Source organism: Hyaena hyaena, unplaced genomic scaffold, assembly GCF_003009895.1.
Source record: "Hyaena hyaena isolate Hyena2069 unplaced genomic scaffold, ASM300989v1 scaffold_191, whole genome shotgun sequence".
Classification (NCBI taxonomy): Eukaryota; Metazoa; Chordata; class Mammalia; order Carnivora; family Hyaenidae; genus Hyaena; species Hyaena hyaena.
In genome coordinates, this window is record NW_024080824.1 from 2,383,503 (window position 1) to 2,405,391 (window position 21,889).

The window sequence follows — 21,889 nt, forward strand, 5'->3', positions numbered from 1 at the left end:
CCTTCTCACTTCCTCCCCCACTCCTTTCTCTTAGTTAACTATATTTAGAAGGCCGTTTATTCTTCCTCAGGGATGTCAAGGCTGGAGGCACAAGTGAAGAGAGTCTGTGACTCCTCTGTTGGCAATTTTCACAGATACAAAATAGAACACTTCTGGGCAGTGTTATAAATATAGGTATTAGAGAATATGCCTCAACCCATGTTCTTTTTAGAAGTGTGAATGAATTTAGTGTTCTCCAGTCTCAGAGTTCAAGGGAATAAGCCTGAGACACACTGGTGTTGGCAGGTGCCTTAGGAGATGTTGCCAAATATATTAACTAATAAAAATGGAGTGTGCCTTCTCTGCCATTATGAATGTACCTACTTTGAGAAACCTAACCACTGGGGTGGAAATGTGACAGTGTGCGGGAGGCTCAGAGATGGCTCAACCAACTTTGTTTTCATCTTCTGTTTGTAGCTTTGTTTGCTTGTTTTCCACACTGTTCTCTAGTGTTTCAAGTTTACTTTTTTTGCTCATTTCTATTGTATTTTATGATGCTGCCATCCCTCATCTGGATTATTGCCATGCATTTCTAATGGGTCCCTCAGCTGCTAGAGTCTTGCTTCCAGATAATCAATACTCAACACTGCGGGCAGGGTAAACATCATAGAACGTAAGCTTTTAATATCTAATCTCACTGAGAAGCCCTTGATGGTGTCGTCCCAGCCTCAGGTTCAAGTCTGACCGCTGTGACCTGGTAGACCTACCCCTGCGAAGTAGGCCAGGGTACTCCACTACAGCGCTGTGCACCGCCCCAGGGTCATTTGCTGCCACTCCCTGGCTCAGGCTCAGCTCCGCATGGTGCCTTCTCCTGTTCCTTCCATTTAGGATATACTTTACTTCGTGGCCTGCATTAATCTGCTAGGGCTGCCGTAACAGACTGGGTGGCTTACACAACAGAAATTTATTTTCCTCCAGTTCTGAAGGCTAGAAATCCTAGATCAAGCTGTCAGCAGGGGCGGGCTGTGTTCTTCTGAGGCCCCTCTCCTAGGCTTGTAGATGGCTGTCTTCTCCCTGTGTCTTCACAAGGTCTTTCCTGTGTGTGTCTGAGTCCTATTTCCTCTTCTTATGAGGACATTAGTCAGATTGAATTGGGCTTGCCCTAATGACCTCATTTAATCTTAATTACTTCGTTAAAGACACTATTTCCAATTCACATTTGGAGGTACCGGGGGTTAGAACTGCAGCACGTGAATTTTAGGGAATACAATTCACCCCACAACATCAACCAACTTTGCTCTTTAAATCGTCTGTTCAGGGGTGCCTGGGGGGCTCAGTTGGTTAAGTGCCCAGCTTCGGCTCAGGTCATGATCTCCTGGGCCATGAGTTCGAACCTGCATTGGGCTCTGTGCTGACAGCTCAGAGCTTGGAGCTGTTTCGGATTCAGTGTCTCCCTCTCTCTGTCCCTCCCCCACTTGTGCTCATGGGTGTGCTCTCTCTCTCTCAAAAAAAAAACAAAAACAAAAACAAAAACAAAAACAAAAAAACCAAAAACCAAAACAACAGACGTTAAAAAGATTTTAAATTGTTCAGATCAATTCCACTAGGAAGCCTTCCTGATATTATTCATGTGGGTTCTATACTGATTCCCTCTGTTCCCAGAACACATATCACACTGAACAGAAAATAGCCCATTCATTTGTTTGCCTTCCCTCCTAGAGACTAGGTGGCTTGGAGGCTAGGGTTATGTGTAATTCATAGCTCTAAATCCACTGCCTCATAGACTGCCTGGCACATAGTAGGTGGTAAATAAGTACATGTTGAGTACATGTTGAATGAAATAAAGTACTGCCAGTTTGTTTTTTTCCTTCTTTTTTTCAAATCAATTTACACTAACTTGAAAATAGGAAGTATACTATATAAGGTTGATTACATTGGTTTTAGTATAAATTTTCCTTTTAGGTTGACTGTAATGTTTTTATTGCATCTTTAAACTTATTTTTCATATTGGCCCTGTAGTGTGACTATCAAATGGGAATATTGAGGTAATGCAAGGCCCCACATTACTTGTGCTCTCTAGAAGCAGTTGCATGGATTTCCAAAGGGTAAAACTACAGAAGAAAGGAAAGCTTACAAATTCAAATATGCTCTTTACTGGGTGTTTCATTGTGTAGCCTATCTGCGGTGTACAGTGTATGTTGCACAAAGTGACCAAATCCTTTTGGAACACTTCCTGTGCATTTCAACAGTTCTGAATTGGAAATCCTGTGTTAATCAAAAGAATGAATCCCTTGTGCTACCTGCAAAACTGGACTTGTACAGAAGATCATTTTTGGTGGAGAAGAAAAGGAATATTCTAACCTGTAGGAACACATCAATTGGTTGTTAAGATAGATTTTCAATGTTGGCAAAGGATGTGAGAAACTCTAAAAGTGGTAAGCAATGGCCCATTATTTAAATCTTTCCTAAAGGGATTTCCCTACCATGTTTTGTGAGATTATGTAGAATCTGTATCCTAGAGGTAGCCAATTTTCAGAGACATGATTTTACACATGGTGGGCACATGGCTATTTGAGACCCTCAAATGGTCACCTTCACATCTGAGTAAGACTCAGGGCCTGACCATTTTTGTATTTAGTTAAGGTGTCTCTACAAGCCTTTGTTTCAGAGTAGAATTTTTTGCAGTGTGTATGTGAAAGGTTTCAAGGGACAACTCCTTTCAAAGCTTTCAGTTTGTTACTCTTTTTATTTTAATCAATGATAACACAGAGAAGCTTTGCTTGAACATTTGTTTAAAAGCTTCTCTTTGAACAGGCTACTATCTCACTTATTTTTTAGATATTTTCTACATGCACAGAAGGTCAAATAAGTTCTTAAAGCAGGACATAGAATTTTGCATAAACTATCCCAAAGGACTTACGTTTTTAATGTAAAGAATTTGAAAGCAGAGTCAGCAGCAGTAGCTTAGAACCTCCTGTATTTCAAACTCTACACCAAGCATCGAGGCACTTACTGAAGGAAGCAAGACTTCCTTCTACAGCAAGTTGCTTACATACTCATGTTTCTTGGTTCCTTCTTTTCGTCTCTACTCCTCCGCAGTAATTCCGAATAAGTGATATGCAATTCCAAGACTTTTAGAATCCAGGAAAAGAATAGCATATTTAGGGGATTTGATTGAGGTTGTGGAATTTTTGTTTCATTAAGAAACCTTTTCTAATTTCCTGAACGAAAAGATATTTAATTATCCACATATAAGACAGACATAAAGTCAGAACAAAATACAGTTGTTTAAAAAAATTTTTTTTTGTAAAGAAAAGACAGTGCATGAGTGGGGGAGGGGCAGAAAAAAGTGGAAGGCCTAGAATCTGAAGCGGGCTCCAGGCTCTGAGATGTCAACACAGAGCCTGATGCGGGGCTCAAACCCATGAGCTGTGAGATCATGAACTGAGCCCAAGTCGGAGCCTTAAGTGACTGAGACTCGAGGCGCCGCCAAAATAAAGTTTTTTGAACTGAATTCACTGAGTTAATATCTGACTACATTGTCCTTATTTATTTCTATTCTCACTTCACAGTGGGCTGGTGAACATTTTCTTGGAGCTGGTATCTGTCTGTGGAAAGGTAGTAGAAGCTGGCAATAACCGTGATTGGACTTTCACCAGTCACTTCACCTGGGAAGGCTATTTAAGCTGAGGTGGGAAGCTGAGCAGGAATTAGCCAGAGAACACTTGAATGCAGGAATGAAGGCCTGGGGCAGAGGCAGTCACCGGGAGCAGGCCAGTGCCTTAGAATGCAGGTTGTGTGGAAGAGTGGCAAGGTCAGACAGGCCAGACAAGAAGAGTCTAGTAAGAAGAGCCTGTTTATTTCTTCTGTTTTTCTTTTTGTCTACATAATGTCTGATTCAAAATTTACATACCTACTTCAACTTTGGACGTCTTAGAACCTAGGAGGTGGACTAGGATTTTATGGTTGTTAGTTTATGGGATAGAAGGAGGCATACGAGATTAATAATAGAGAAATCTGAGCTTTTCCATAAACCTAAACTCTGCCAGCATATAGCTATATGATTATAACTCATTCAGCTCTCTGCTCAGGTACTGTGGTTTCTCACAGTTCTATGAAACAAATGACAAATTGTTTTCTTTAGTTTCAAGAATCCATGATTCTTGGATTTTATTATTTATTTATTTATAATTTTCATCCAACTTAGTTAGCATATAGTGCAATATTGATTTCAGGAGTAGATTCCAGTGATTCATCCTCTATGTATAACACCCAGTGCTTACCCCAACAAGTGCCTTCCTTAATGCCATGTACCCATTTAGTCCATGGCCCTACCCACAACCTCTCCGTATTTGTTTTCTGTACTTAAGAGTCTGTTATATTTTGTTCCCCTCCCTGTTTTCATATTATTTTTGCTTCCCTTTATGATTCTTGGGTTTTAAGTTAACAAAGGTACTCTACACTTTATAATGTAATGTAGGGGGAAACCACTAAGGATATAGCCTTGACGATATAGTAGGAAACTTGATTCTGTCTTCAAAATAAAACAAATACAAAGCAAAGAAACAAAAAACCAGCAACTTATTTTATATGTGAATTTTTCTTCACCCTCCATGAAAACCAGAGATTTAGTGATGAGAGACAAATTTTCTACTTTCAAGGAATTGTTTTGCTAATAAAAGAAATATGATATTTTATTGATATAAGGATAATGGTCAAGTAGAAGGTAAGTTGAGGTAAAAATCTGAAATCCAGTTAATACCATTTTTTAAGGTCCCGTAGACAAAGCACTGTTTGAGACTAGATCAGGTTATAGAGAAACTGATTAATTACAAGGATTTTATAGAGCCAAAAAGAGCAACTTACCAACACAAAAGGATTTGAAAAATAATGTGAGATGGTCTATATAGCAGTTATGGAAAATGATGTCGGTTGTTGAAGAAGACCTCATGGCTGATGAGGTGGAAGAAATTAGACAAGTGGAATTGAGGAAGAAATGTGAAAGGACATAACGTTAACTGCTTAGCCCTGTATAATTTAGGTTTATAGAATCAACACTAAAGTGTTTTTCCCCATTATGCTCACTAAATCTTAGTTTCTTAACCTATAATGAGGTACAATAATCTTTCCTTTCGTGATGTTTTGCAAGAATTAAGGGAGACAATATAGATTGAGAATAATCCACACATGACTGAGTACGAAAATCAAGATACTGAAAACAAGGACAAGAAGCAGGAAAATGGATGCTAGGGAGAGAGTGAGAATAGTAAGTAGTAAGGAGGTCAAGACCATGGATTAGAGCAGTAGCTCTCAAAGCGTGGACTCCAGATCAACAGCATTCAGCCTCATCTGAAACTTGTTAGAAATGCGTATTATGTTCACATAATCAGGACCTCTGGGGCTGGGGCCTAGCCATCTGTGTTTCAGCAGCCCTGCCAGGTGATACACTGGCTCAAGTTTGAGAACCACTGAGCGAGAGTAAACCACAGCACAGCCGAGGCAGTCCAGAGCAGCAGTTCATGCATTCTTTTAAGAAATACCTATCACAAAACCCAGCTAACCAACAACAAAAGAGAAACAGCTATCAGCACCGAGTCTGCTGCAACAATTGCTCTAGATATTGAGGCTACAGAAATTGTGATTTACACTCATTACTTATGTACTTTCCTAGTCATTTCTTTACTAGTGCCTGTTCCTGTTTTTTCCTCTAATATCAGTCCTTGGTGCTGGGATCTCTTTTCACTGTACATATTTTCTCTTGATCCACCCACCCACCCTTTTACTTTGTATAGATAAATGTTAAATCTGTGTCTCTCTCCCCCTGTCTCATACTTTCGGTAGTTTTCAGATAGACCTCTTGATGTCACCACAAATTCAGCAAGTGTCAAGCCAATAGCACATTCTCCCTTTCCATACCACCCTCCTTCCCATGTTCCCATTTACAACTTTCCAGCTGGGTATATGGTATCATCCCTCTTTCAGTTTTCATCCTTTAGTAGGAGTGTATTGGTTTACAGTATGCCTTCTGGAGTGAGGGTTCAAATCCTAGGTCAGCCATTTGTTAACTGTAACTTGAGCAGTTTACTTACTAGCACCTACCTCTTGGGGTGTTGTGAGGATTAAAGGAGTTGGTCCATGGGCGTCTTTAGAGGATTAACAATAAATGCGCCATAAGTGATGGTATTATGGGTAGTACTATTCTTTCTCCTTTGTTTCTTATAGTTTCTAATACCTAGTAATACTTTCTTCAGATTTGCTGTAAGGGGCATTGTCGTGGACTCTTTAATATCTCTTCTAACCCATTAGACATGTAGCCTGAGCTGTAAGTGTATATTCTCATGGGGTATGCTGAGTCCAGGGGTAAACATAGGACCTACAATTAACTAATTTAGCTGAAGAGACAGATTTATATACACGCTTTAGAGGAGAGAGAGCTCTCATTTTCTTTTCCTTGATGGAAATAGGGGAGCACTTTACCCCTGTTGCTGCTGTAAGCATCCTCTTTCACAAGGCAGGTCAGCCTGAGGACAGGCCCATCTCACTCACCACGGATGGGTGAGTGGAGACGTGGAAGGAAATTGGTCATTGGCCAACGTCCTGCAACCAGAGCCTAAGCTTTTATATACCCAGCCTTTATATAACAAGCCCCTTCTACCTATCAAATTATAATTCTTCATTTTTTCTCTCCTAAGTTTCACATTTATATATTTAAGTTCCTGTCTAATAAAAGTGTCAAGTTTACCAAACTCAAGGCCAAAGTCTTAATACCCCTGGCTCTTACCCCACTTCTGACCCATGCTTGACCAACTCAGGTGGTGGAACCTGAGTTGCACTTATTTGTTCAGAAGAAAAAGTTATCTTGAATCCTCTGTTTACCGTCACATCCATATCATTTGCCAGTCCTATCAGTCTTATAGCTACTATGGACCGGAACCAGTGACGTTTCACCGTCGTAATTGTACCACCCAGGATCTAGCCATTAGTGCCTCTTCACTTAATTATGGAGCTAGCTTCCTAACTGATCTTCCTCCATTTCCTCTTGCTCACTGCCTCTGTTGCTCTCCCTCTTTTCTACCATATTTCCTTCTCCACCTTAACAGTTAGAGGTAACAAATACTCCTCTTTTTAAAACTTCCAACAGCCTGCCTTTGTTATTGAGAAAAAAATCTATAGTTTTTATTATGTTTTTCAAGGTTCTACCATACAATACATCTGGGCCTGACTAACTCTTTAATTTCTTTTCCTTTCCTCTCTTGTTTGTTCACTCTGTGCCATGCTGGACGGATGCCTTGCCTTTCTTTAAATACTCCCCAAGCTGGCTCTCACTTCAGAGCTTTTATATTTGTTGCTGCCTATGCAGAGAATACTTTTTACCCACATTTTACATTCAAGATTGTAATCAAATGTTGCTTTCTCAGAAAAATCTTTTGGGACCTATCCCGACACCGATCCATCTTTATTCTCCGTCCCAGTTGTGTTTTCTATATGGCATGTTTCTTAATGTGAAATTATCTTATTTGTTATCTTATTCATTGTATGTTTTCTCCTCCAACTCTCCAGCACAATGTCAGCTCCAGGAAAACAATAACCTTGTCAATCTTGTTCACTATTTTTTTCGTTAGAAAAAAAATAGTAATGAAGCACTAAGTAGTTGCTCAACAAATATTTGTTGATTAAATGAATAAACATGAATCCTATTCTCTAATACGTTGCTTGCCTTAGTAATCACAAGTGAGAACAGGACCATTTTCCCCTCAAACATGTAACAAGAATTTCTTGAACATCTACTAAATATGTATTATCTACAGAATTTAAGAAAGGAGGAATAAGATAGATTGTGCCCTTCTTTTCAAGCTAAGAATTTAGAACATATTTGAAATGTCAAGGTATAAGCTCAAGAAATGAATAAAAAAGTGACGTATATCACGACAGTCTAGTACAGGCTTGAGATGTTTGTAGCAAAACAAGATAAGCAAGGGAAAATAACTGCAGTATCCTCCACAGCTCTTTATTTTCAATACTTTTGTTGTTTACTTCTGATCAGCTGATAAAAGACAGCTTCAATTTCAAAGGGAACTGCCTCCTCACTGTAAAGGAGAACTTGGCTGTTGGCATGCTGTTTAAGTTTCTGGAAATCACCTCACTTGCCCATAGGATTTTAGTGTGCAAGAAGGTGGCCACTTGAGTGGGCCTGAAGACAGTTTGGATGCTTGTTATTCCAGCAAACACTGGTGCATGTGCTTAGACTTAGTTATACCAGGAGGAATATTGTTGGACAGCATGGGTTCAAACCTGGCTCTGCTATTTATTAGTTTTATGACATTGGAAAACTGAAAATGTTTTCCTTGACTCAGTTTCCTCATCTGTAAAATGAGGCTAATCATAGTGTTTACTTCAAAAGTTTGTTATGAAGATTCAATGACAATATGGTTAGGGCACTTGGAGCAGTTCCTGGCACATAGGAAGTCTTCAATGATTGTTAACTGTAATTTTAGGCTACAGTGTAGTTTCTGTATAAATTGGGAAAACACAATCCATAGCACTCAATCCATTATTTGTGCTACTTTTTCCATATGTCTATAAAGTAATGACAATTTTATTTTTTTTAATGTTTATTTATGAGACAGAGAGACAGAGATAGAGCATGAGTGGAGAGGGTCAGAGAGAGAGGGAGACACAGAATCTGAAGCAGGCTTCAGGCTCCATGCTGTCAGCACAGAGCGTGGTGGGCACTTAAACCCACAAGCTGAGATCATGACCTGAGCCAAAGTCAGACACTTAACCCACTGAGTGACCCAGGTGCTCCAAAAATGACAATTTTTATTTTTTTTAATTTATTTTTTTTTCAAAAAATTTTTTTAATGTTTTATTTATTTCTAGGAGAGAGAGAGAGAGAGAGAAACAGCGTGAGCAGGGGAGGGTCAGAGAGAGAGGGAGTCACAGACTCTGAAACAGGCTCCAGGCTCTGAGCTGGCTGTCAGCACAGAGCCCGACGCGGGGCTCGAACCCACGAACCACGAGATCATGACCTAAGTGAAAGTCAGACCCTTAACCGACTAAGCCACCCAGGCGCCCCCCAAAAAAATGACAATTTTTAAACAGGTGTTCTAGTCATGTTTATGATTCTGTTAAACATATTTACTAATATTTCTCCTTTATAGAAGCTATAACTATGCTTCTGAAAACATTTATTTTACTAGTCAATTCTAAGGATAAGAACCTGATTTTTAAACAAAGAGATTGGCAGAACAGGGTAGGGGTGGAACCCTTGACTTGGAGCCCGGATTTGTGGTCCCCAGGACAAATTCTGACCTAAATTGGTCTGCCCCTCACCTCCCCCCATTTAAGTTTAAACTCTGGGTGGGTCATCCAACTTCCCTTCTCAGTTTCACATTTGTAAAATTAAGGAATTCTAAATGCATGCTAAAGCCATATTCATGTCTCATATTCTATGGTTGTTCCCTCTATCAATGTAATTGTTATACAAGCCCATGTGCTTATTCCCACATTGTTATTCTTACAGTATTTTAAGAGTCCATAAAAAAGTACCATATCTTTGATTATCTTCAATGACATCAAATTTTCCCTTTAGAAATATGTTGGGGCTAAGCCTGGTGAGTAAGATAGGTCTTTTGAATAGAAAAGTGCGATGTAAGTATAACGGGATAAAAGTATTTTTGAGAGCCTTATAATTGCTTCTCAGGTGCATGTGCATGTGCACACGTGTGTGTGTGTGTGTGTGTGTGTGTGTGTATGTGTACTCTCAAATGCAATAAACATTTGCAATTTTAAGTTCTGAAGTGTTTCGTTAAAAACTCAGCCCTTAGTTGCACCTAATTTATGCCAATATAATAACTATGCTTTTTGTAAAACAACTGCCTTTTTAAGGAAACAATACTTCCTGAGACCTAGAAATAGATCAAATCTTACAAAATAATAAAAGGCTGATCAAACTTCTTGCAAAGCAGCTTGGTAATGTCATGGGCTCATTATCCAGCTGAAATATTGCTCTGCGCTTTGAACTAGTCATTTATCTTCCCTGTGCCTCAGTACTTTTTCTCAGAGAAGTCTAATAAAGATGCTTGTTTATAAGGGCTACTCTTGTACCTTGGATGAAGTATTCCCCAAATGCTGTGAGATCTAAGTACAAGGAAAATAGAATCTTGTAACGCTTCAAAATCTACTCCGTGGGATTGCACTGTCTGAGGGTTGAGTTTGTGTTTAACATTAGGAATGCTGTCTGCTTCTTGGGAGTAAGGGCTGGTTATTTTGTTAAAATTTGGCTACTGCTTTATAAGATTAATAAAACTAATCTCTAATCATATAGTGCCCATGTGGTGAATATTTTTGAAATATTTCCATATGGGAAATATCACCAATTGTACTTACGCTCCCATTTAAATAGGCCAAACACTTAAGCACATGTGAATTACTTAGGTTTTTCACCAGAAGCAGCAGTCAGGGTGATGGGTAAAGTCCAGAGAATATTAGGCACAAAAATAGCTTTATGTGGATTCAGGAAACAGGAAAAAAAAATGACTAATAGGCTACTTCATTTTTTCTCTTTTGCTGAAGCTCCATAAATTCAACATTCTAGGTTTAAAATAAATGTTTTACAAATGGGTAAAGTCCAGAGAATATTAGGCACAAAAATAGCTTTATGTGGATTCAGGAAACAGGAAAAAAAAATGACTAATAGGCTACTTCATTTTTTCTCTTTTGCTGAAGCTCCATAAATTCAACATTCTAGGTTTAAAATAAATGTTTTACAAGGTGGAAGCTATGAAATAGGAACAGTATATTATTTTATGGTTTCCAGAAGCTAGTCCTTATTTAATATATGTGTATAATATGAGAAGAGAAAATAATTTCATTTAACACTTTATGGGTTAAAGTATGTTGTTATTTTAAATGAAAACACATGTACAAATGTATATTATTGTTTTATTCTACTTTAGTCTCTATTTGAAAGTGAATCTTTTATGTCCTCTCTCTTGCTTTTTTCAGCCCCTGCAACATTTTTCTTTCTTGCTCTGTATAAACATGACCATCTAAACTATCTTGTTTTCTTGATCCAGAACAGAAAATGTGGATGTGATGAAACCAGTTGGTTTCAGTGGTGTGTGTGAATGTATTTTGTAAAATTTATTTCATTTTTTGTCTTTAAAAACAGTACCTGATGTGTGAGACAGAAGACTACCACTGGGGATATGTAAATGTAATTTGAGCAAGTATGGAACAAAAGTCTGTGAGCTGGAAGGTTGTTTGAAATAAATATCCACTGGGTAGTGACTTATATTTTTTAAAAATAATCATCACTTCTCTAGAAATCATTTTCCAGTTGGTTTTCCCCAGAGGTGAAATAGAGCTGATGCAAAACTTGCAATGAATGGCCAAAAAAAGAAAAAATCAGAGTTGGAAGAAGAACACAAGAGAGAGCTGTGGTGACCCCACTAAATCTGCACATTGTCTCCCTTTCAGATTCCTGGATTATATGCACTCCTCTGATCGTCACCAAGCCCTGTGGACCCCTCTTCAAATGGTATCTTTTTCCTAACCTTTTCTCCTCACTCTGAGAATATGCTCACCACTTTACAGCTGGAGAATGACAATAGCCTGGTAAGTGGATTTTCTTAATTAAGCTTTGTCTTGTTTAAGCCAACACTTTGGATTCCTCAAATGCTCCTGTGTCCGGATACTCTCCTCAGAGCCTCATGGAGCTGGTGTGGAGTCCTGAGTGGGGATATAAGCCCCAGCCTGGGTTTGAGTCCTAGCTCCACTGCTAATTACTGTGTGACTCTGGTAATAAACTTAGCTCTGAGTCTCAGTTTCCTCAAATTTATAAAATGCAAAGAATGAAAGAAAGAATGAAAGAAAGAACGAAAGAAAGAAAGAAAGAAAGAAAGAAAGAAAGAAAGAAAGAAAGAAATGCCCAATTTACAGAGTTGTGATAAATACTACACCAAATACATCAAATATTTAGCACATAGGAACTTCATAAATAGCAGCTATCTTCAGGATTCTGGTGTAGCACACTTAATTTTAGCTTCTCTATCTCTATTCACCTGTCTATAGCCTCTTCAGCCAAATTATTCCTTCTCATTGTCCTTTCAACACACAGTGACTTTACATTTTGATGATTTCCTCATGTTTTCCGGAGTATCTTACTTGGAATTGTCCCCCTATTCAAATTCTACTCATCCTTGAAGCTTTCTAGCTCAAGTCTAATAAAATATTTCTATTCTACTCAGCAATGATTTCATTTTCTCTAAATTTCTCAAAATTTATTATCCATACCAGTGTAATATATAAATTAATATTGCTTAATGTTTACATATGTATCTTGATAATGTCACCCCCCACCCTCAGAGTCAAGAGACTGTATATATTATGTATATCTAAAGGGAAAATAATTATTTAACTTCTGGGTATAAGTGTCTATGTGAAAGCTCCTTCTAGCCTCCTGAGTGCAGAGGTTAATTTTGGAATTGCTAGCGGGGTGATCAGCTTTTATTCTCTTCCTAAAAAGGGAAAAAAGTGGTTGAAACGTACCTCAATCTTAATGATGAATAAAAGGATTAGGGCTCTATTCTTTCAAGGTAAAGGAATATTTCCTACCTTCCTTGTGGGAATGAAAGGATATAAGTTCTTAACAGCTGGGAGTTGGCAAGAAAGGTGGACGGACATTTGCTGTGTTTATTTTCTCTTTTCTTCTAAGTATTTATTACTCATTATATGAAAAACTGGAGAAACCAAGAAAGAAAAAAAATGATTATGATAACAGAAAATAGAATTTTCTTTCTTTCTTTCTTTCTTTCTTTCTTTCTTTCTTTCTTTCTTTCTTTCTTTCTTTCATCTTTCTTTCTACTAACAAACACAGAGTAGGTATTTAATTTACTGAAATATAAGTAAATGGGATAATCTTTGATCAAAAAGTTAGGTAGATCTTTTGTTCATTCATCAAATATTTGTTGAATGATTACTTCATGCTGGCATGAAAGTCGCCACTAGAGATGTAGAGACATATGCCTGAACTCTATGGGCTTACCAATATGAGGCAGGACCCAAGAAGTAAACCGTATGAAGTACTAAGATAGAAAATGATCTAATGTGATTTTTCTGAGTCCAAACAGCAATCAGACAAGGAAGAGAAAAAAGAAGCATTTAAATTGGTAAGGCAAAGTAAAACTGTCACTATTTGCAGTTGACACAATACTATATGTAGAAACCCTAAATGTTCAACCAAAGGGACACCTGGGTGGCTCAGTCAGTTAAGTGTCTGACTTCGGCTCAAGTCATGATGTCACAGCTTGTGAGTTTGAGCCCTCACAACTCGTGAGTTCGAGCCCCGCATTGGGTTTTGTGCTGCCGGCACAGAGCCTGGAGCCTGCTTTGGATTCTGTGTCTCCCTCTATTCTGCCCCTCCCCCATTCACATTCTGTCTCTCTTTCAAAAAATGAATATAAACATCACACACAAAAAATATTCCACTAAGAAAACTATTAGAACTAGGGGCGCCTGGGTGGCTTAGTCGGTTAGGCGTCCGACTTTCGCTTAGATCATGATCTCCCGGTTCGTGGGTTAGAATCCCGTGTCGGGCTCTGTGCTGACTGCCAGCTCAGAGCATGGAGGCTGTTTCAGTCTGTGACTCCCTCTCTCTCTGACCCTCCCCTGCTCACGCTGTCTCTCTCTCTCTCTCCTAGAAATAAATAAAACATTAAAAAAAAAAGAAAACTATTAGAACTAATGAATGCATTCAGAAGATACAAAATCACTATACAGAAATACTTTGCATTCCTGCATACTAATAATGAACTAGCAAAAATAAAATTTAAGGAAATCATTTCATTTACAATTGCATACAAAAAATGAAATACCTAGGAATAAATTTAACCAAGGAAGTGAAAGACTTATACTCTGAAAACTCTAAGAACCGATGAAAGAAATTGAAGATGGCACAAATGGAAAGATATACTATATAGATGGATTGGAAAATTAATATTGCTAAAATGTTCATACTACCCAAAACAGTGTACAGATTTGATATAATCTACCAAATGCCAGTATCATTTTTCGCAGAACAAATAATTGTTTAACTTTTAAGGAATCACAAAAGACCCCAAGTAGCCAAAGCAGTCTTGAGAAAGAACAAGTCTTGAGAAAGAACAGTCAGGAAGCATCACACTCTCAGATTTCAAATTATACTACAAATCTATAGTAATCAAAATAGTATGGTGCTGGCACGAAAATAGACACACTGGGCAATGGAACAGAATAGAAAGCCCAGAAATAAGCCTATGCTTGTATGATCAATTAATTTACAAGAAAAGGGGAACAAATATACAATGGGGAAAAGACAGTCTCTTCAATAAATAGTGCTAGAAAAACTGGACAGCTACATGCAAAACAATGAAACTCAACCACTTTCTCATACCATACACAAATATGAACTCAAAATGGATTAAAATCCTAAATGTAAGACCTGAAACCATAAAATCCTAAAAGAAAAACATAGTCAGAAAACTCCTGGATAATCAGTCTTAGCAATTTTTGTTTGTTTGTTTGTTTTTGGATCTGTCTCCTCAAGCAAGGGCAACAAGAGTAAAAACAAACAAATAAACAAACAAACCTGGGACTACATTAAACTAAAAAGCTTTCCAGTGAAGGAAAAACAAAACGAAAAGGCACCTTACTAAATGAGAAAAGATATTTGCAAAAGATATACCTGATAAGGGGTTAATATTCAAAATATATAAAGAACCCATACAACTGGACCCCAAACAAACAATTTGATTAAGAAATGGGCAGAGGACCTGAACAGACTTTTTTTTAAAAAGAAAACATAAAGATGGCTAAAAGCATTACTTAAAATAGCCAAGATGAAGAAACCTAAGTGTCCGTTGATAGATGGATAAAGAAGATGGGAGACATATTTATATGTAATGGAATATTACTCAGCCATAAAAACAATGAAATCTTGCCATTTGTGACAACACGCATAGGCTTAGAGCCTATTATGCAAAGTGAAGTAAGTCAGAGAAAGACAAATGCCATATGCTTTCACTTATATGCAGGATCTAAAAAATCAAAACAAAAAAGACAAATCAGAAATAGATTCATAAATAAAAAGAATAAATTTGTGATTGCCAGAGGGGAGGTGGATGGAAGGATGGGTGAGATAGGTAAAGGGTATGGAGAGGTACAAACTTTTAGTTATAAAATAAATAAGTTATTGGGATGTAAAGTGCAGCAAAGGGAGTATAGTCATTAATATTGTAATAACATTGCATGGTGACAGATGGTAACTACGCTTACTGTGGTTATCATTTTATAATACACATGAATGTAGAATCATTCTTAGTACGTCTGAAACTAATATAATATTGTCTATCAATTGAACTATACTTCAGTTAAAAAAAATCATGCTTGGCCTATCCAGGTTATTCTGGAAATTAGGGCCCTGCGAAAAAAAGCAAAGAACAAAAACAAAGTAAAGAGTAGATATTCTAACAGTTAACAATGCAAAGAGAAGAAAAAACAGCAAAAAAGAGACTATATTCAACAAAATTAAAAGTAATTAAACAAATAAAGCCAGTCATTTATGGACCAAAAATGAAAGTATGTCATGTACCAAGGATTATGATTAATGCTATTCTGTGCCCCAAAGAAGGAGAAGAAGAGGGAAACAGAAAGGCAATCCTTAAGTATTTATTTGAAATACAGATTGTTAAAAGTGTATGACAAGTTTTGGAGCCATACTGTCTAGATTTGAATCTCAGCTTTAATACTCAATTGCTTTTTGAAGGTATTACCTCATTACGTCTCAGCTTTGTATCTATAAAATGAGGCTAACACTAGTACTTACTTCATAGATTGCTACATGTAAGAATTCAAAATTTGGCACATGTTAACATAATATAGTATTATTCTTACATGCTTTTAGAAGAAAGTTGAGGGAACATGGGTGCATGATGAAGAAAACTGGATGTGGAATTAGGATGCTTGAAAATTTTCCAGTTTTATTGCTTTCTGTGATTTTAATAAAGTAATTTACTCTTTGAACTAGTTCCATCCTTGATAAAAAGGGAAGTACTGATTATTCCATCTGTAAACATTCTGAAATGCTGTGACTAGACTAAAATATTATTTATGCATCTGTACCAATATCATGAATCCAACAAAATCATTCTCCATGTAGTTTGAAACATGTCCCTGTTTTTGGGTGACTAGGTGGTTCATTCCTAACATTTAGAGACAGAAGCCAAGTGGCAAAAAAGGGACTTTTTTTTTACTGATGAAGTATAACATTAAACTTATGAATTAATTATTCCTTGATATCCGCTAAGATTTGAGAACAGAGATGAATTCACACTAAATGCTCAATAGACTGTTTTTAATCATTTTTTAGTCTTATGAATAGTTAACATTCTAAAATCAACACGAGTTTATTTTATTACAAGAATAATGATATTATTGAAAAATTCAGCTCTCTTCTTTTTTTAAATGTTTTCAATGTTTTTAATGTCTCAATAATTTTTGTATACGAAGACCTATTAAAAGACAAGGGCCACATAGGCATTTGTAAAACAGTGTCAGAGAATTCACTGCAAACATCACTCACACACTAGAACTCTGGCCTATCTGATGAGATTTTATAAATACTTTAGCCTTTGCTGCCAAGTTATCTACTATCTGTGCAGACCAAGGAAACAAAACTCCTCAGTCCTAATCTATGATTACATATATTGAATACTTACTGGTCCTTAAGAGTCTTTTTTTTTTTTTTTAATATTTTTATTTATTTCTAGGAGAGAGAGAGAGAGAGAAAGCGTGAGCAGGGCAGGGTCAGAGAGAGAGGGAGTCACAGACCGAAACAGGCTCCAGGCTCTGAGCTGGCAGTCAGCACAGAGCCCGACGCGGGGCTCGAACCCACGAACTGCGAGATCATGACCTAAGCGAAAGTCGGATGCTTAACCGACTAAGCCACCCAGGCGCCCCTTTAAGAGTCATTTCTATGTGTGTCCATAAACATACAATTGTAATGTGAAAATATCTCTACAGCCTGTGTTTCTGATGCTTAACCTAATGCTTGCCAAAGCTCAGGCCATCCATTCTGCATATGCCCTTGTAGTATAAAAGTTGTGCACTAATATGCAATGTCTAATAAGCAAATGTGCATTTCATGTGATTGTTTTGAAGTGCCATTAAAATATATAAGCATATAAGATACTTAGCAGACACTGCATAATACACGTAGTTACTATATCAGTATATAATATTTATTTTAGCTATCAGTAGTTATTACATATTTGAGTACTTTGATATCTTATAAGTTATGGTATAGGTAGATAGTCACCTGAGAAGTAATTAGCATTTACTTCATATAAAAATCACCCTGAATGCTATCATTTTCATTGAAAATAATTACAGTAGCAATCAGTGATCTAGTGTAATCAAGGGCCCAGGATAAGTTGATGTATTAAAGTTGTTTATAATAATTTCTAAGGTATATTGCAACGATTAAATTTTATGGTCTATAATTTTTTAAATCAGTTAATAAAAAAGAGATATCTTTTCCTTAATGGCCACAGCATAAGAGAATGAATGCAGGTATTTTCTGAATTCAGGGAGGGAATTAGAGTAATAGATTAATGTGACACATATGTATAAAAGGATGAATTGGCACATCAACAATCACCAGATCATGTTTCTTTCCTGGATTTCTCTTCTTCCAGATGTCCAGGGAACCAGGATACAGAGGTCATTTTTAAGGAACTCCACAGAAAGGCACAATTTAAACTGCCAACATCCATAATGCAAATCAAAGGAAAAATAATGCTCAGTGCTTAGTATTGTTTTTCTGCAATTCACTGGATTATATTTTCTCAGAATTAAAAATCTCTCTTAGGTAAAGCACCATAGGGATAATAAGAAATGGAACACTTAATGTGATTTATTAAATGTTTCTTTAATGACCATTATGTTCGTGTATTGATTTTATTGGCTTCTTCTTTTGCATAAAAGACCCAGAAATCAGGTCGGGAAACAAAAAGAAAAGCCCAATTAACTACAACTTTGGGATAAAGAATCCTTTTCTCAACTGCATGGTTTATGGTAAGTATCCATAAGACTTTTCTGCTCGTCTTCATAAACCCCAGCATCCCCTTCATTCTAGTACGCTTTCCATCCTCACTAAGTTTTAAAAATGACACTGTGCCTCTCTGCTTAGAAGTATCTCTTCTATTTGTTTCTTCCTCCTCATTCTCCATTGCCCGGTTCTGGATATGCTTTTTTTTTGTCTCATGCTTCCAGGTTTTCTCTAGTTTTTGTCAATCCTAATCCATCCTTCATATCAAAACTAGATTAACCCTGCCTTAAATATTCCTCCTTCATTTTACCCCTGGGGCCCAGAACAGGTGATAGGTTCTCATAGCTGCTTGTGATCTATAATATGACTTCTAAACTTTGAATTTCCTTTCAAATTAACTTGCTGCCCTTGTTGCTTCTCAACATATTGTGCTCTCTCCTACTTCTATCCTGTTGTCTTCATCATTTCTCCAAGAATTATCTGTTTTCCTTTGAGCCTAACTATCCCTATTAATCCTTCAAGGTCAAGTTCAGAGCTCACCTTTTTTGGAGAGCTTCCATTCTTATTTCCTTTGATTAACTCTTTATTCTGTATAGTATTCAATTCTTTCAATATCTCAATTACAAAATTTAATACAATATAAATATGCAATACTGATACTGTATGTATATAAATGTCAGCACACAGTTCTAGAAATGTCTCTATTGTTCATTGTTTCCAGTGCATGGGCCATGAATCTCCAACTAGACTATAAGTGTCTTCCAGGTAAGTTCACTATGGCATAGCTGATTTTCCAGTTTGTTCTGCTTAGAATCTACTTATCAATAAATGTGTTTTGATTGAATAATCATTATTTACACCTTAGTACTTTACTTCCTAATATATGCTTATTTCATTCTTAACATTTTCAGAGCCATAATGCGCCACTGGTAGATTGTATTACTGGTCATAATTATTTACTCCCTTCTTCCCTTTATGTGAAGTACAGTTCCCTACCTCATTGATTCTGGGCTTGGCCATAAGACTCTCTTTCGTGAGTCGTTTGGGGCAGATGTGACATATGCCCCTTCCATGCAAAAAGCACAAGCAGCACTGCAGGTTTCTGGCAGCCCCTTCTGTAAGTTCTCATTGCCATGAAAACAGCTTGTCCCCGACAGGGCCACTTCTCCAGCCTGGCCCTGGAATGAGAAGCCAACCTGCAACCCGCTGTAGACCTTTGCCCACTCACAGCCCTGTGTTTTATGAATGCAAAAAAGTCATGGTACTCTGGGGCTTGTTTCTTACACAGAAAAGCTGACTCACACAAGACTTTGGAATTTGTCAAACTTTCTCTTTTGTAGGTAAGGAGAGCGACCTAGAATTTTTTTGTTAGCTAATGGCAGAGTTTGAACATCAATTCTGGACTACTAACTTAATTTTGGTTTTGGTTTCAGTGTTTAACAAAAAGTCTTTTTGTTATCCTAAAATTTGGAGGAATGTAACTCAAATAGTTTGAAATTTGGGGCCTTACTACTACCTGGTACGGCCCCGGTCTGGCATTAGGTTTTAGAAAATAGGTAGCAAAATATCTAGAAAATACACAAAATGCAGTATCAGTGTCAAATGAAATATACTTCTACCCGAAAGCTAATGCAATCTCTTAGGCCCACACTTGTTTGGTAGTAGATAGAATGAAATGCAGTGATCTTTGGGAATGGGCCCAGGTCTTTCATACATATTGTTAATATATCCTTTCAGGCCCAGGTCTTTCATATATATTGTTAATCTAAAATATATATTTCGAAATCTTTTTTTCTTAAAAAAACTTATAAAAGAAAACTCTAATTTGAGAATGAATATAATAAACCATCTCCTTAATTCCATGACAAAGTCTCATATTTTGATGCCAAGAAAAGGACTCTAAAATTCTTTTCCTTTTCCTTTGTGAAATTCAGATGGAAACATCCTATCATTATGTTTCAGTACATCAGAACTTTAACTTGGTCCCGTAGTTTGTTTTATGCTTTAGTATTTTTTGGAATAAATTCATTTTGCTATGAAACTTAGTGCTTAAAAATTCAGAGACTAAACAGCTAATTAAGTTCTAAAGAAATTATTAACATACTACTTTCTTTTGTATATCAATTTTAAGGAGTAAAATCAGTCATATGCAGCAATATTTCTCCCCTTTTGTGAGATAAATAATATAACAGTAGATGCTTTAGGAAATGAATGTCTGATTTAATAACATTCATAATCACCTTTTATTATTGTTGTTTATTATGTTTTTCCAAACAAAGAAAACAAAATGTAAGAAAACTAAATGGGTAACCAAGTAGACTTTCTTTTTCTTTTTTTTTTTTTTTTTGTCTCTCCTTATTTGGACCACACTCAAATCTTACCTTTGTGAAAAGACATCCCTGTAAGGACTGCCATGTTGCAATGCAATTCCATATCCGCGATCAGCAACAGTGTTTCCGATTGTGTAAAATGAACAATCTGGGTCATTGATAGCCACATATTCCAATACAGCTGCATCCCACACAAAAGCATAATTTCCATATTTAACCTGTGAAAATATGGAGAACAAAAGAAGAAAATGGGATTTAAGTTTGGAATTCTAAGGTATACAGATAGGGTAAAAAATATTACATTTGTGCATATTTAATTGTGTAAGACATGATAGGACCTACATTTCTAAACACGTATTCTGAATGAGAATTTGGCTTTTGGTTAATTTAAAGCTCCGTTCTCTTAGAAATATGATAAAGTTAGAATGTTAACTATGTTTCAGGCAACATAGCTTATAGTAAAGTGATCCTTGAGTAGCAAATGCCACCTTGACTGGGAAAACAATAACGATCTGAAAACGAGCCATGGCTTCGAGCTTCTCTGAGTGTCATAATTCTTGTAATTGGACCTGTCTCTTTGGGGACCTGGAAGTTACATTTTTGAAGTTGTTACAAGAGACATTGGCTCCTTTAAGTTATTTGGCTTCTAAGCCAGGTAAGCGTTTGTATTCACTTAATATAGGTATCGTCTCCTTGCATGTTACTGATATTCTAAATGAATGCAGCAAGTCCAACTCTCACTAAAGGAAAATAATTAACACTACTCTGATAGCAAGACATATTTCCTATCTTATGTTATTCTAAGTTAATCTGTTGCCAAGTGTGGTCTATGGAAATTTTGTAGCTGGAGTTAGATGAAAACCTTTTGTTGAGGAAGAAATAATTATACAATCTTCTCTATCATCATGTAAGGAACAAACTTTATCCTGGGTTGTTTACAATACTGTTTAGTGATTATCTTTTATTTACAAGTGTGACATTTCCCCTAAATTACAAATTTATCAAAAATAAAAAGGAATCTTAATAAAATTAATTAAAAATTATGTATAAATATAGAATTTAATTAAATCTCAAAGTAAGCAGAACTAACAATTGAATCAAATATTTAGCTAGACTATTTGTTTATTTGTCTAGAAAGTAATTTCTTGGTAAATCTGATTAGGGAAAAAGAAGACTTTTACATATAAATACAGATAGAGGAAATGGTATCAGCAACATGAAGGAATAGGAGGTCTTCTCATAGAAACCACAGTTTGGCAGCCATCCATGAACAAAGTACCTTCGTGGGAGGTTTGGGATCCTGGTTGTGTAACTGTGGCAGAATCTAAACTGTGGCTTCCAGGAGACAGGTTGCTCTCAGTGATTGGCTGCATTCGTAAAAGCAGCCTGTCTCCCTGAGGACTTGACTCCAGTACTACAAAGTAGAAGATAAAGATGCCCATTCTCACCACTTGTATTCAACAAGGTACTTTGAAGTCCTAGCCAAAGCAAT

General features: G+C 36.8%; 1 protein-coding gene across 1 annotated transcript in view; it reads right to left on the bottom strand.

Moving 5' to 3' along the window:
* The window catches only part of GRID2 (glutamate ionotropic receptor delta type subunit 2), a 364,262-nt gene that overhangs the window by 96,398 nt on the left and 245,975 nt on the right, over positions 1–21,889 (bottom strand). Inside the window, exon 7 of the mRNA XM_039241280.1 lies at positions 20,449–20,615. Within this exon, the coding sequence (XP_039097211.1) occupies positions 20,449–20,615 (167 nt within the window). The remainder of the gene's footprint in view (positions 1–20,448; positions 20,616–21,889) is intronic.